At 45.9% G+C, this 16,708-nt stretch overlaps 1 protein-coding gene across 3 annotated transcripts in view; it reads right to left on the bottom strand.

The window, feature by feature from the left end:
* The window catches only part of WWP2 (WW domain containing E3 ubiquitin protein ligase 2), a 148,175-nt gene that overhangs the window by 74,221 nt on the left and 57,246 nt on the right, over positions 1 to 16,708 (bottom strand). For all 3 annotated transcript variants that reach the window (XM_007129038.4, XM_007129037.4, XM_028477486.2), the window contains exons 5-6: positions 12,662 to 12,799; positions 10,740 to 10,836 (exon numbers count right to left, since the gene is read on the bottom strand). In XM_007129038.4, the coding sequence (XP_007129100.1) occupies positions 10,740 to 10,836; positions 12,662 to 12,799 (235 nt within the window). The remainder of the gene's footprint in view (positions 1 to 10,739; positions 10,837 to 12,661; positions 12,800 to 16,708) is intronic.

Below are 16,708 nucleotides of genomic sequence, written 5' to 3'. Positions count from 1 at the left end.
GCCGCTGAGCCTGCGCGTCCGGAGCCTGTGCTCCGCAACGGGAGAGGCCACAACAGTGAGAGGCCCGCGTACCGCAAAAAAAAAAAAAAAAAAAAAATTTGTATTGTGGACAAAATAACCTTGAAACACATAACGCAGAAATTCATGGGAATTCCCTGGTGGCACAGTGGTTAAGAATCAGCCTGCCAATGCAGAGGACACAGGTTCGAGCCCTGGTCTGGGAAGACCCCCACATGCCGCGGAGCAACCAAACCCGTGCGCCACAACTACTGAAGCCCGTGTGCCTAGAGCCCAACAAAAGAGAAGCCACCGCAATGAGAAGCCCGCGCACCGCAACGAAGAGTAGGCCCTGCTCACCGCAGCTAGAGAAAGCCCGTGCGCAGCAACGAAGACCCAACGCAGCCAAAAATAAATAAATACATTTATTTTTAAAAAAAGGAAAGAAATTCATGGATATAATCTGGCCCTACCTGTTACTGCTGTCACCTCCTATTTTCCCTTCACTCCCTCCACTCCAGCCAGACTGGCCTCCTTCAACTCCAAAGGCGCGCTCCCAGCTCAGTTCCTTTGCAAGAGCCATTGCTCTGCCCAACATTCTTCCCTGAGATAGCCTCATGGATAAATCTCTCACCTTCTTCAAATCTTTCCTTATAGGTCACCTTCTTAATGATACCTCTCTTGACTGCGTTATATAATTGTGCATCCTGCTATTGTGTAATACATTTATATATATTTTTTCACGTGGATCAAATTTGTTTTTTAAATAACAAAGATCAATAAAACCAGCAAAAAGAGGAACACTCTGGGATTCCACACTACTATAGATGCCAAGGCAGGCAACTTTTCCAGAAAGGACAAGTCCACAAGGTGAAACCTGCAGACAAGTCAGCTGGGCTTCTGTGGCTATAATTTTGGCAGAATGATAGAGGCGGATGCCAGAATGAAGCGAACTAATACACAAATAGAGATAAGGATGGGAGACCCAAAGAATATTAAGACTAATATCTTCACTATATTTTCAGTAAGTTATGGGTACATAACAACTTCAGGAACCCCTGTGGCATGTAGAGCGTAAGGCAATATAAATTCCGTGCTTCAGTTCTGCGACTATTTTTACCTAACGCAAAATGAAAAACCTAAATATAGAATTGTTCCAGTGTTTGAAAGGAGTCCTTCTATTTAGGTTATGGAGCATGCCATCATAAAGACAGTCACTAAACCAAACCCCAGATCTCCACTTCCACAGACCTTGGCACTTTCAAAAGGAGCCATCCAGTGCCAACAGAATCCTAAAGGAAAAGTCTAACCTCACCTCACCAAACCACAACCACAAACACCATGGCTTCAGCAACCCTTCCCCCGCCATCCACATCTGTCCAAAGCATTTGCAGTCAGTTCTATTCCAATCTTTGATCATCCCGTATCCAAACTGCCCAAGCTCCCATGACTAAAAAGTCCTTTCTCTGAGACCCATACTCTTTTTATTGGTTTCTCTCTAAACTCTTTCCCTTTCAATCATAATTTTCTGGGACTGGGAAGTGCTAAAATCTAGACACAGATCTAGTTAAAGTACAATAGAAATTTCACCCCGTCCCGTAAATGGTGGAGACACTTATATTGGCCCCATTGTTCGCTGTCAGGAATACACTTCGATTTGCTCTGTATCTCCTAAGTTTGTTTTGCTCTGCATTCCTCCTCCTATGGATACGCATTTAGAGGAATGACTCCGTCCCAGTTCCACAGAGCCTGCTAAGCACCAATCACAACTGTCATGGGGGAATGCCACCTTAAAGTGACAGCTTCATAAGCTGCTCCCCTCCTGCATTTCTTATTTCCATGAATGGCATCTCAATCCAAGAGCCTGGGAGTCCCCTATATGCCTCCTCATCCTCCACCCTGTCTCACTAGTGAGTCATCCAGTCCTGCTCAATGATTACACCTCCTAGGTCTTTCTCCTATTTCCTCCCTAATCTGCCACCACCCACAGCTAGTCATCCACTCCTATCTCACCAGTTCCCACAGCAGTCCTCTTATTGGTCCCTGAGTCTAGCCTCAACCTCCACTGTGTCAGACATTCCTACCTTCTTCTATTCCACATGTGTCCCTTGTCCTGTCCCCTCACTGCATGGGCTAGAAAACTCTCAGACTACCATGCCCCTAGGTTCTGGAAGTGATTTAGGTTGCACCAATGAGAAGCTCTTGAAGGAGATTTGGAAAGCAGAAGAAAGGGAGAGACCACTCTTCTGGTGGTGGTGATGGCTGTCAGTAGTTCCAGCAGTCTCCCTGCTTCACTGCCTGGACACCACTTCATGCACATGCAATGGTTGGAGGGGCAGAAGTTTCCTGACATCTGTCTGGATTGCCACCACAGGACTATGACCTTGAAACCAAGGATGGTTTCTCCAGCCCACCCAGTGACTTTTATAAATACCTAATTCCCCATATTAAATCCCTTTCTGCTCAAAATACCTAGAGTGGTTTCTGTTTCCTACAATGAACCCTAACTGATACAACTTCAAATTCATCCAGCAGATACTTACCTGAATAATTTACCACAGAAATAACACAACATGCCCTTGCTCAGAACTCAGTGGTTCCCTAACTCCAAAGAATAAAATCTGAAGTCCTCAGCAAAGCATAACCCTTTGTGAACTGGTCTCACCGTCTTACCATCTCCCACAGCTGGGATCAGCATTCTGTAAAGGGCCAGACAGTGAATATCTTAGGCTTTGCAGACCATATGGGCTCTGTCACACCTATTTAACTCTGCCATTGTAGCGTGAAAGTAGCCATAGATAACATGTAAATGAATGAGTACAGCTGTATTCAAATAAAGTTTTACTTACAAAAAGAGGTGGTCAAGAGAATAAGAAGGCAAGACACAGACTGGAAGAAAATATTTGCAAAAGACATATCTGATAAAGGACTGTTATCAGAACTCCTAAAACTCAACAATAAAGAAAGGAAAAACCTGATTTAAAAAATGGGCAAAAGACCTGAACAGACACCTCACCAAAGAAGATATACAGATGGCAAATAAGTATAATGAAAACCTGCTCTACCGCGTACATCATCAGGTAAATGCAAATGAGATACCACTACATGCCTATTAGAATGGCCAATATCTGGAACACTGACAACACCAAATGCTGGTGAGGATGCAGAGCAACAGGAATTCTCATTCATTGCTGGTAGGGATGTAAAATGGTACAGCCATTTTGGAAGACAGCTTGGCAATTTCTTACAAAACTAAATATACTTTTACACTCTTACCATACAACCTAGCAATTGCTCTCCTTGGTATTACCCAAAGGAGTTGAACACACATCCACAGACAAACCTGCACAGGGATGTTTATAGCAGCTTTATTCATAATTGTCAAAACTCAGAAGCAACCAAGATTTCCTGTAGGTGAATGAATAAACCATGGTACATCCAGATAATGGAATTTTATTCCGTGCTAAAAAACAAATGAGCTATCAAGCCATGAAAAGACATGGAGGAACCTCAAATGCACATTACTAAGTGAAAGGAGACAATCTGAGCTGCAAACTTTATGATTCCAATTATATGACATTCTAGAAAAAGGCAAAACTATGTAGACAGTAAAAGGATCAGTAGTTGCCAGGAATTAATAGGAAGGGAGGTATGAACAGGCAAAACACAGGAGATTTTTTAGAGCCCCGAAAGTATTCTGCATAATACTATAATGGTGCATGCATGTCACTATACATTTGTCAAAACTCACAAAGTGTACAATACCAAGAATGAACCCTAATATAAACTATGGACGTTGGGGGATAAAGTCCCTCATTATCATTTGGGATAATGATGTGTCTACGTAGGTTCAACGATTTTAACAAAATGTACCACTCTAGTGTGGGATGCTGATAGCAGGGGAGGCTGTGTGTAAGTGGGGCAGGGGGTATATGGGAAATCTCTGTACCTCATACTCAGTTTTGCTATGAACCTAACACTGCTCTAAACAAACAAACAAACAAACAAACAAACAGGTGGCAGCCTGGACGTGACCTGCGAACCATGGTTTGCTTCAGCTATCATCCTGAATATCTATGTGTCAACGTTACCAAATGACTAATATGTCCTCGAATATGCCAAGTTCTCTTTTTCTCCACTGCATTTTCCCACGCTGCTCCCTCAGCCTGAGTGACTTCCCTTACCCCCACTTCACTGGTCTGCAAACTCCTTAAAAGTACAGCTCAAATGTGTGAGGTTTTCCCCTAAACCCCATCAGGTGGATTTAGGTAAACTTTCCACTGCCTTCACTCACCATCACTATGGGGTCCACTGCACTAAACTGGAATTCTCACCTGTGTCTCTGTCTCCTACTGGATGCCAGTCCTCCATGTCAGGGGCCGTGGCTTTTCATCTTTTTATCACCACAACCTAGCTCACAGCCTGGCACTCATGTCTGTGGAACGAATATTGCCTCCAATTGCAGATACTTGCCTTACTTTCTGGCACATACCACACCTCTCTGGGCTCATACAGAAGAAATGCCCAGTAAAGACCCATGAAATAAATGGATCTGAATAAATAAACGTACAATAGGGAATTCCCTGGCGGTCCAGTGGTTAGGACTCTGTGCTTCCACTGCCGGGGGCCTGGTCGGGGAAGTAAGATCCCACAAGCCTCGCAGCATGGCCAAAAGCAAAAAAAACGTACAAAAATGTGTAATGCATAATTTTAATTAGCGCAGAATTAATAAATTAATGTATAAATGAATGTGTAATTAATCTCCAGGATGACTTTTCCATGTCTGCCTTTGAGAACGCAGTGGGGCTCCTGTCCACAGTCTCAATCCTATTCCTTATAACACCACCTGCTCAGAAGAGAGCCCTGAAAGCTCCTTGTGTGCAGGGACCGGATCTTAGTTATCCATGAACGAGTAAATGAAGTACACGTACTCCTTTTCTTACTCCTTTCTCGTCCCCAGCAATCGTAGTGAGGCTACAGCTAGATTTTAAGTAAAAGCTATTGGGTAGGAGGCCTGAACTGTAAAGATGCTGGGTTCAGTGTCATGCTGACAGGGTGACATCGCCCCATGACTACAGTTACAAATCAAGTAGCCTTTAGTCATCTCAGTGGAAGGACAGGTGACAGTGGCCAACAATGACAGAGAGTGCCTGAAGGCTCAGCTCCCATCCACCCCTCGTTACCCCATTAGCTTTGCTTCCCAGTCCCCGCTGGCACTCCCAGCAGTGTTCCCAGCAGTCTCAGGCCCCGTTAAGTTTATTTTTCTTTCCTTTCTGGGCTGGGCTGTCTGCAGACACAGCTGATGAGCTATTTAGAGCTCACCAGAGACCTTGCGCCTTTCTATGCCGCCGAGATTAAAGCTCTTTTACATCTCCAGAGGTCACTGGTGCCAAGGCAAGGGAGTCAATAAATCTGATATGTTTTCATCAAAGCAGGATAAAAAGGGAGAGAGGAAAGGAGACTGGATGAAAACTTATTACAGGAGGGTCTGAACTTTCACATGTAAAAGAATCGTGTGGGAGCTTATTAAAATCTAGATTCCAACCAACACTGCCCAGTAGTGACGGCTGATGGAGGACGGAGGCCTGCAGCCCTTCACACCAAACACATGCACCCACTCACGCACATTCACATATACTCTTACGATAAATATGTACATAATATATAATAAAGAAAAATTAATTATTTAAGCCCCTATGTCTAGATTCTTAACCAAGATCTCTTTCACAGTTTTCAGACCTATTAATGAAAAACTTTAGGAACCTAAAAGCAAATCCAATGCATTCTTCCATTTGTTGGTACCATTTCCCTGTATGACGATGGAAAATCTACAGGGATTCTAGATGGAGGAGCTAGTTACTCAAGTCAGAAGAAATCTTAAGGCTATGCTTGGAGCAGCAGCAGTGCTCACGGACAGTCCTATGGTTTCACCCATTAGGTGACATCACCCTAACTCCCTGGTTTCATGTAATAGCTGGGGAGGGGGGGGTGGAAATCACAGGTGAGGAAGAATCGGCAAACCACAGAGGGACTCCAACGTCCTGGCTTTTCTAACCTAACGGCAGCTCTGAAGAGAGCTACCGGTACCAGGGTGGATCCCCTTGCTGGGTTCTTTCCCCCTCCACGTCCACCACAGCACTAGCTTCTCTAGTTCACTACTTAGCACCCTCACGCGTTAGCCCCGAAGACACTGTACTGAACCTTTGCACAGTGGACAAGAGTCTCTCTGCAAACCCACGCCGCCCCTCACCTCAGTCTCTCCCTCTCCACACGCTCATCTCTCCTCTCTCTGAGCTTCCTGTGTCGCCCGCCATTTCATGTACATCGTGTGTGCCACGAAGACCGTGCACTCACTGTGGAGAGCAGACACCATGCTTCTGGCAGGCCTCGTGCAAGGCGATGTGTGCACGACCCCGGGCACACATGAGAACTGCAAAGCCTGAATTGACTTAGGCACGGTTCCCAAGCTGGCCCTCATTCCAGCAAAATAAAATAAACACTGGGGGATTATTAAAGGGTGTGGTAGGCCCTCCCCGTGCCAACTAGCACACACTCTCCCAGGGGGCTCCATAACACACTGGATAAGGAACGCTGGCTGAGGACGCAGGGCAGGCTGGCACACTCACAGACAGAGCCCTGGGTACACCACGTAATGGTCCCTGCTCTAAACACCAAAGGGCCTCCTGGGCCCCCAAGATTAGTGCTGTTCTGACACATGATCTGGCAGTGACCAGCTTTCATCTGGAACCCTTTCCCAAGGCCCAAACTAAATTCTCCCACCTGAGATTTCTAAGTAACAGGAGCACAGCCAACAAAGCCAACGTGAAGCATCGCCTTAGAATCACTGGCTCCACTGCTATAAAGATAAACTGGGCATGGGCTTCCCTGGTGGCGCGGTGGTTGAGAGTCCGCCTGCCGATGCAGGGGACACGGGTTCGTGCCCCCGTCCGGGAAGATCCCACGTGCCGCAGAGCCGCTGGGCCCGTGAGCCATGGCCGCTGAGCCTGCACGTCCGGTGCCTGGAGAGGCCACAGCAGTGAGAGGCCCGCGTACCGCGCAAAAAAAAAAAAAAAAAAAAAAAAAAAAAAAAAGATAAACTGAGCAGAAAAGAAATGAGTGGTCATTATTGAGCCTGGAGAAACCCTAAGTTCTGAAATCTGTCTACCTCGATGGCACACAACAATTTCTCCAACCAAACACCATCACTATACAGTTTACCTAGGTTGGTGGATGACAGTTTTTGTATTATGAAATATACAGTGTAAACCAAAGAATATATTAAATATATAGTCAGTTGAAAAAAGAATAATAAAATGAACACCCAGGGCCAAGAAATAGCATCCCCCATACCCAGAAGCTTTCACTGTGCTTTTTCCTCATTAAACCCACCAGTGACAACCATCCTCCTGAATTCAGGGTTAATTAGCATTCCCTTCCAATTTTTATAGTTTTACCACCTATGAAGGTATCCATAAAAAATACATGGTTTCAATTTACATTTTTGAACTTTACATAAATGACATCATACTATATATTTTTTCTGTGATCTGCTGCTCTTGTTCAACATTATGTTTCTGAGATTCTACCACAATGATGCAACTATCTTTCCTCCATTTTTGTTATGGGACAGCATTTCACTGTAGGACTAAACAACGATGCATGATATTAACTCTTTCTTTACTCAGCCAGACCCACCGACTGGATACTAACATGGTCCGTCTGCTAATAAATTTATGCCGTGGGTGGCGATCCCATGCTGGCTTCCATGTGGCAACTCAGATGGCAAAACAGCTAGAGATGTTTCACCTGATGATCCCTAAATAGTGAGAAAGATCCCAGTAAGGGACAGAGCTTTGAGGCCTTGTTTAGCAAGCACATGGTAGCTTTGCTGGATGAGCTTGGGTAGATGAACCTTTAAGATAAAACTCTTACACTGTTCCAGTTCTATGGCTTCATAAAGCAGGGGAAGGAGAGGAAAAGGCTGCTTTCACATTGTAATCTTCACCTTCACGGGCACATCAGAGCACCTTTGATCATGGAGAATAGCACCCAAGTCCAAGAAAAACCTACCATTCAGCGGCGAAAGACTAAATATTTAGTCTGGGAGGCGGCAAGCAGAAGCCCGTCATTCTCTCTGCCACAGGAAACCAGGGACAGCGGAGGACTGTCCTTGAATCCTGAAGGTTAGGTTCACCACCCTCCTAACTACAGTCTCCTGGACGGGAATGCTTCAGTGATGCCGTGCTTCCCAGGTTTGGGTGTGGGGATGTGGGGCGCAAAAGACAGACTCCAGATGCAACTCGCGGCCACCTTCACTGAGCACACCCAGCGTGCAAGGCCCTCAGACTGACAGAACTCATCTCAGTTAATTCCTACAATGACCCTGTGAGGCAGGCGATGTCCCCATTTCATGCCTGAAAAAACTGAGAGGCTGAGCATTTCAGTGACTTGTCCAATACTGTATAGCAAGTAAATGACAGGCCAGGATTCAATCTACATCAGATTCCAGAGCCTCACACTCATCCAGCAGACTACTCTGCTACCCCGTGTGCATGGTGACCTTTGTAAATGCGGCAGCAATGGGGAAAGGGGGGTCTTAAGGATGCAGAAGAGACTGCCTTTGGGCCATACATCCAAAAGTGTTTGCTGCTGAATGGCAGCAGGTTCCATGTGAACACACAATAAATACTTAGACGGCAGAGGCCTGTGAAAGTTCAGAGGCCATGCATGGAAAATGCTGCAGCAGCTGGGCAGGCGGAGGAGGATTCCCACACGGCTTCAGCTACCTAGAAGGCAATTTGCCCACTAACAATTAACTAGCATTGAACGTCCTCCATGGGTTAGGGGCAAAAATGCGTCCGATTTTCTGTTGAAGTCTGCCCGCTGCTGTGACACTCAAGAATCCTCAACACAAACATCAGCAAAGAAGGGCCATCCAGACATGTAAATTTCAAGGTCTATCAACTAGAGAACTTCAGAGAGCAACAAATACGTCAAGAACTTAAGTCCAAACGTTCAGAGCTGAACATGCCCTCCAGCCCCAAATTAAGTGACATCGGTTGTGTTTGACACCAATTTTCCAAGTCAGCTAAAAGACCAAGATGGTAGTTACTAGCACCAGAGCTAAGAAGGCATCATTCTCAGAGTGAATGTCTGAGGTGTTCCTCTCCACCAGCTACTCACCACTGAAGAGATTTTCTTTTCTCTAGCTCTGGGCGCCAATCATGCCTTTGTTGATATAAGATTTGCCAGTTATATCGTTGGTCCTTACCCTGTGAGAGTCAACTACTTATCTCAACCTTCAAATCACTCTTCTCTGTGACTTGCTAGATGACTAGCCTTCATGGTATGAGGTAATTAAGACTTTTGCAGTGGCTTGGAGAAAAGACGACAGGCAAATAGCACCTCTGCTTCTAATGATGCTGTAGACAAAAGATCCAAACATCCAACCCTCTCTTGTTCCTGACGCCTGCCAAGCATCAAGACCTCACAAACCCTCAAAACAACCAAATCCAGAGAGGCTGAAGGCTGTCCTCGGAGGGATCTTTCCAGATGCTGTGGGTATTGGCTAAAATATGCTTTGTTTCTTAAAGCATTATTCCCCCACTGCCCGGGATTTGTTTGGGAGGATTTTTACCAGTTATTCGCCTACTCTCTGCAGATACAAACTACATTCTGTATGGTTCTTTTCCTTAAAATTTCCTTAAAATGTCTGGGGATTTTGTACATTGTAATAAACAATAAAACAGGTTCCCAGGACTTCCCTGGTGGTACATTGGTTAAGAATCTGCCTGTCAATGCAGGGGACACGGGTTCGAGCCCTGGTCCGGGAAGATCCCACGTGCCACGGAGCAGCTAAGCCCGTGAGCCACAACTACTGAGCCTGTGCTCTAGAGCTAACGAGCCACAACTACTGAGTCCGTGTGCCACAACTACTGAAGCCCACGCACCTAGAGCCCGTGCTCTGCAACAAGAGAAGCCACCGCAATGAGAAGCCTGCGCACCGCAACAAAGAGGAGCCCTCGCTCGCCACAGCTAGAGAAGCCCATGCACACAGCAACGAAGACCCAATGCAGCCAAAAATAAATAAATAAATAAATAAATTTATTTTTTAAAAAAAGCAGGTTCCCAACCTCCTCCCCATCTCTCAAATACACTTAAAACTATTCCTCTGCCTGGGAATTCAGTGACCGTGGAGAGGAGTTTGCACCATTAACACAGGTATAAGATGGGAATGTCGGTAAATAAAATTAAGTCATTTGGGATGTATATAGCAAGTATAATACAGGTCAGACTCTGTGTGCAGGAGGTCTTAACCAACACTCCAAAGGGAATCATGAATCTCACCCCTGCAAATAGAAATGTACAGACAGAAAATTTCACATACAAGGAAACACTGCTCTAAGTGTTCCTATGTGCATCCTGGAAGGATAACTGTGGCTACCGTACCTGATGCATAAAAAGCAGCCAAGCTCTGTCCAACAGTTCCTCTCAGCCAAATAACCAAATGAGTCAGTCCCAACCTTTGTCAAGGCACCCTTGACCCTTCCAAGAATCCTGAGTTTTGTATTCCTCTCTGGGCCATCTTAACGAACTTTAAGTCATATAAGTCAGTTATAAGCTCTCTGGAAATTTCCCACAGTTTCTAACATAAATTGTTCCTTGCCGCTTCCCAACATGTTTTCAAGAGCTCTAAGCAACTTCCAGGCTCCTCCTCATTCACAAGGAGAGAGGTGTCTTACCGGGATCTCCCACCAAAGCAGTTTGTGCTGGGGGGCTGGTGCCGGTTCTCTGGAGTGACAGCCGTCCCGCTGGATTCTCTCGAAGGCAGCTGTGAACCTGGAAAAGGGATCCGTCACAAAAAAAAAGACAGAAACGTTGAGAAGCTCACACCTCTGTTTGAGATGTGGGTACAGGAACAGCGCTAACTACATGTTTTAAAGTTACCCACCCCAGGGGAACACCAATGGTCCAGCAAGCTGCAGCCTCCAGCATGACAAGGACAGGGACGGCTGGGTGAGGTCTGATCAGGGCTGCGGAACAGAGGGGCTCAAACCTGGGAACCAGCTTTTCTTCCCCAAGACCTTCAAGAATGTCTAAGGCACTTACAAGCGTGTTGCCTTATATGTTAAATGAACCACACCCCGTGAGACAGAGGATAGATGCTGGCCATGCAAAGTGGAGGCAAGGAATTGGGGCATCTCTCCACATCGCAGCAACCAGAGAGCTTTTAAAAAGCCAAATCAGATTCGATCCAAATCAAATCATGATACTCTCCTGATTAAAAACCCCTCGACAGCTTTCTACTTCTTCGGCTGAGGTTCACAATCCTTACGAAGGTCTTCGAGGCTGTATGACCTGACTGGCCTCACCTCCCAGCACTCTCCTTCTCGCGTCCCATGATCCAGCTGCCCTGGCCGCCTCTGTGCCCGCTGCAGGCCACGCTCGCTCCCACCTCAGAGCCTTTGCATGTGAGACCCCCCCACCTCTTACTCAGCCGCCCCTATACCCCACCCCACCCCCGCCTTGGCCTGTCCAAACTCCTCATACTCCAGCAGGACTCAGTCTCCTCAGGGAAACCTTCCCTGGCCCCCTGATTTAGATGAGATTCCCCCTCAAGTAAAGGAATCTCATACCACCCAGTACTCTTCCTTCATAGATTTGTTCACAGTTACAGTTATATAATTATTTCTGCGTTTACTCATTTGATATCTAACATCCCCTGCCGCTGCCAAGTAGATCACAAGCTCTAGGGAGTAGAGACCGTGCGAATTTTGCCCCTGCTGTCTGGCTAGCACCCGGTCCAAGAGCTAGTACATACGAGGTGCTCAACTGTGGCTGTATGTGCTGAATGAGTGAATGATGCAGGTTTTTCTAGATGCACCAAAAGTACCCCAAGTACCATGCAGGCCAGTTGAGGGAGGATATTCTCAATAGTCAAGGCCCATCCAATCACTGAGATTCCACTCAAATGCCCTTCAGACAGAATTCAAACCCCACCCCTTGAAGCTACAGAAAGCCTGCTCGGGGCCTGGAAGGTGCCATAGTTACATCACGCTTAACAAGAAAAATTATGGAGAAAGCCAACCCGTTTTGGACCTCAGACTTCATGAAGTAATTTCCTGCTAGATCCAAAAGTGACTAATTTCAAACCAGATGAAAAGAAACAAACCGCCCACATTCAGGACAGAGCAGGAGACACTCTCCAATTTCCCCGCTTCTTGCCTGTGCTCAGCTAGCGTGAATCTCTGAGACACACAGTTCCCCTTTTCCAACCAAGACCGTCTCATAAAAGACACTCTCAGGCTCTCCAGGAAGTTTAACTGGATTGGGAAGAAGAAAAACGGGCCCAAGTAACATTTAATAGAGATGTTTTAGTTTACAAAGTCCATGTGGGATGAAAGCATGTTTTTCTCTGCTCTAGAACCAAAACAACAACACGCTTACAAAGGCTTGGTATTTATTTTCGTCCTTTAACAGAAAACAGTCCTTGAAAAATCATGTCCTGATTGTGATCCACGATGCTAAGAAGAGTCAGGGCTGGCTGTGCAGTACTCAAACCCAGGTACCTGGTAGAGAACCAAGATCTGGGCACCTCCTCTGCCCCGCCCTGCCCCGCCCTGCCCCATCCCGGCACAGCCCTGGGGAGCAGGGCGGCACTCACCATCCGTCACGGCGCTGCCATTAGGCACGTTTCCCAGATCAACAGTCGGCCCGTCCAGGAAAATTGTCAGCTCACCACCCGAGACAACACCGCCTTTGTTCTCTGTCTGCAGGTTCAGGGTCAGCTGTGTGTTCTCCACTGTTGGACACAAAAAGCAACATGGATGGACAAAAGCAAATGCACACCGAGTTCAGATTCTGTAAGTTATAAGCTCCCACTTCACCGACTCTGGCTTCCCTGGCAACTTTTTTTACATCTTCAAACTTGTCTTGTGGCACGGAAAAAGGAACGGGAAAGAATATGCCTAATTGTCACCGCTGTATCAGGCTGGTGGGGAAGGCTGTGCTCATTCTTTTCTAAACATTTTATATCGTTAGGTTCACTAGGTAATTTCTACTTTATTTATTTGTTTGCTTATACCTGCAGGACCGCAAGAAAAGTGTAAGAGATACTGTGACGGCATACAGAGGAAGAAAGCAGTTACAAATAGCATCCCCCCACCCATAGGAAGAGGGGTGGCAAAAAGAATCGAAACAGGTCAGGAGACCCTAAGGAAACGTTATCAGGAGTCATCTCTAGATAAAGGATTTCAGGGACTTATTATTTGGGCTAAAAAGTATTTTTTAATTTTCAATCCGGAAAATGTTTCACTTTGAAATAAGGCGGAAAAAAAGCTTAAAACAACAAAAGTTCAGTACAAGCAAGTCACGGTCCTGCGTAAGTCCCACCAGGAGAGACTAGTCAACACCTGGCTCCATCAGTGAGGTGAGAAGGCAGCTCAGAGTCACACAGCCCCGGGAACACTAGGCAAATTCAGGCCTGTGGGCGAACAAGAAACAGAACTAACTGGCACGAGGCAGAAGCACCAAACCCTAGGCGGGCTGGAAACTGCTGCACACACACCCCTGACCCCACCCAACAAGCCTGGCCGCACCAAATGGCCTCCATCCAGTTACTGCTGAGGACCCATAGCCTCCAGTTCAGAGCCGTTCAATAATTACCAAGAAAGAGCAGCGTTTATGAGGATTTCCAAAGAGTATGCAGCCCTTCCATGCCACCCCACATCTTACAAAGCCAGACCAGGAAAGTGCCACATATTCCAACCTCCTTCCCCACCCACACTATCCATCAAACCGCCACTTCATTTTCTCTCTTTGTTGCTACTGTATTATTATAAGCTGGTTTTCTAGAACAAGGCAGGGTATGTATAAATAACTACCTCCATGAGCATTTCCTGGAGACAACCTCCCCTCACCAAAAAAGTCTGCCCTGCATCTCTCCAAGAAACAGACACAGCCCTTTAAGAACCTAGCAAAAAAAAAAAAAAAGTCTCGATCAATTCAAGGATCTACTATAATAAGGTAGAAACCAGTTTTCCCTCAGGGTTTCAAGCTCTTGAGGCATCTCTCCCTCCCCTTAACCTTTCTTCCCTGTGATGGATCTCTCCAAATCCTTTTGAGTCTGTTTTCAGTCAGTTTTACTAAGGGGCTTGGTGAGTTCCAAATATTTCTATTAAAGAACACTTGTAATCTGAAAACTAGCTCCTTCAAAAGTCCAAGAGAGGGAAAGAACTGAGGCCTTTCAACCAGCACCACATGCCCGCCATGCAGATGAGCCACCTTGGAAATGGATCCTCCAGCCCTGGTCTAGATGACTGCGGCCCAGCCAATGTATGGAGTGCAACCTCGTGGAAGATCCCAGGCCAGACTGCCCAGCTAAGCCACTCCCAAAACCTGACTCACAGAAACTATGAGGTAATAAATGTTTATTTATCTTTTTTTTCTAAAGTCAAGGAGCACCTCCCTACTCTATCATACTGAGATCCAAGGTATAAGTCACTAGCAGGCAGCAAAGCACAGAGGCCGAGGGCGGGTCCCAGTCAGACAGACTGCATTCAAACCTCAGTTCCATCTAGTACTATGCGGTACTACACAAATTACTTAACTTGAGCACTGGTCTCTCTACCTTGCAAAACAGGAGCAGTAAGAACACATTGTTCAGGGAACACACGTAATTAATTAAACAGCACCTGGTAAGTTCCAAAAAAACTGTCATTTTTATTATCTCCCTGTTGACTCTCCTGTTTTTAGGCTGAAAAGTCCTGATTTCTCTCAATCTAATTTGTTCATTGGATACTTGCTCTTCTCCTGACCTTTCCAAGCCTTTTTCAGCTTTCGACAACAAACTCCAAGGTCAGCAAAAGTCTTCCAAGATCACCCACATACCTATCACAAGGACGTATGGTCCTCTCATCTTGTATCTAGGACACTTCCTAAAGATGTCCGGTACACCACTCTTGGGAACATGCCGGGAAGAGAATTCTAGAAGGGCTCCTTGATTCCCTTCTTGGTATCTCAAAGGCCATCACTTTACAAATGGAGTGTGGGTACCTTTCCCCTCCTTTCTGGAAGAATGATAATGTTCAGCAGGAAGCTGGACGAGCCCAAGGCCTCTTGCTGCTAATTTCAACCTCCTAACAGCCACCCTGCCATGGTCCTCTGACAAAGCCAGGAGCAGAGCCCACATTTTCCTCTCCATGGTCTCAACTCAAAGCTCCAACTCAGCTCTTTTGTCTGGTTTACCTGCTCATCATGTCCAGCAGAGTCATTATATACATATAGGCTTGGAAGTTACCTTGCAACTCTTGGAGACACATCTGACCTTCAAAAAGAGCCAGTGACAGGGGAGGTTTTTTTTTTTTTTTTCTTTAAACTAAGCTTTTGAGAACATAACGCTTTACTGTTCTATTTACTTAAAAGAGAAACAGTTCAGAGAGACCTCTATGCATCACTTCGATCATAACCAAGTGATCGAAGTAAGCATCACTAAGAGCCAGACAACCCAACACCCACGTGCTTCCTGACATGATACAGGATGAAGTACACAACATCTTTTTTTTTTTTTTTTTTTTTTTTTTTTTTTTGTGGTACGCGGGACTCTCACTGTTGTGGCCTCTCCCATTGCGGAGCACAGGCTCCAGTCGCGCAGGCTCAGCGGCCATGGCTCACGGGCCCAGCCGCTCCGCGGCACGTGGGATCTTCCCAACCTGCGTCCCCTGCATCGGCAGGTGGACTCTCAACCACTGCGCCACCAGGGAAGCCCACACGACATCACTTTTAAAGTCTTCCTGCAAAATCACTTAACCTGAATCCAATCAAGCCTCTAAACCTCCTTCCCAGTTTACATGAAATAAGGGGATAGAGGAATAAATTCAGTGATACCACGAGGAAGCAATCAGACCAACCCAGAATATGGAACATCCACACGGTAACCATCCCAGACTCCTCGAAAAGTCAATGTCATTAAATAAATTTAAAAGGGGAGCGGGGGGCAGGCAGAAAGAAGACTCTTTTAGATTTAAAGGAACATAAGTACCAAATGCCTTGCGTGAATTTTCACGAAACCTTGGTTTGAAAAATACATTCTTGGGACGATTGGAGAAATTTGCATCCAGACTGGATATTGAATGATGTCTGAGATTACTGTTGATTTTCTTAGGTTCAGTAATGGTACTGTGGCTGTATTTAGGAATGGTCTCATTCTCGGGAGATCCAAGAGTATATTATGATGATGTCTGCACTTATTCTCAAACTGTTTTGTAGGAGAATAGGTTGAAGTTTTCAGGAGTGACGTGTCATGATGTCTACAGTTTACTTTCAAATGGTTCAGGAAAAAAAAAACACACACAGGGCTTCCCTGGTGGCGCAGTGGTTGAGAATCCGCCTGCTGATGCAGGGGACACGGGTTCATGACCCGGTCCGGGAAGATCCCACGTGCCGCGGAGCGGCTGGGCCCATGAGCCATGGTTACTGAGCCTGTGCGTCTGGAGCCTGTGCTCCGCAACGGGAGCGGCCACAACACTGAGAGGCCTGCGTACCACAAAAAAAAAAAAAAAAAGAGTAGAGGGGGTATACATATACACATATGTATACACATACACATATATATATACATATATATACACATATTCTTTTTCAGATTCTTTTCCCTTATAGGTTATTACAAAATACTGAGTATAGTTCCCTGTGCTACACAGTAGGTCCTTGT

Source organism: Physeter macrocephalus, chromosome 17, assembly GCF_002837175.3.
Source record: "Physeter macrocephalus isolate SW-GA chromosome 17, ASM283717v5, whole genome shotgun sequence".
Lineage (NCBI taxonomy): Eukaryota > Metazoa > Chordata > Mammalia > Artiodactyla > Physeteridae > Physeter > Physeter macrocephalus.
This window is presented reverse-complemented; position numbering and strand designations above follow the sequence as displayed.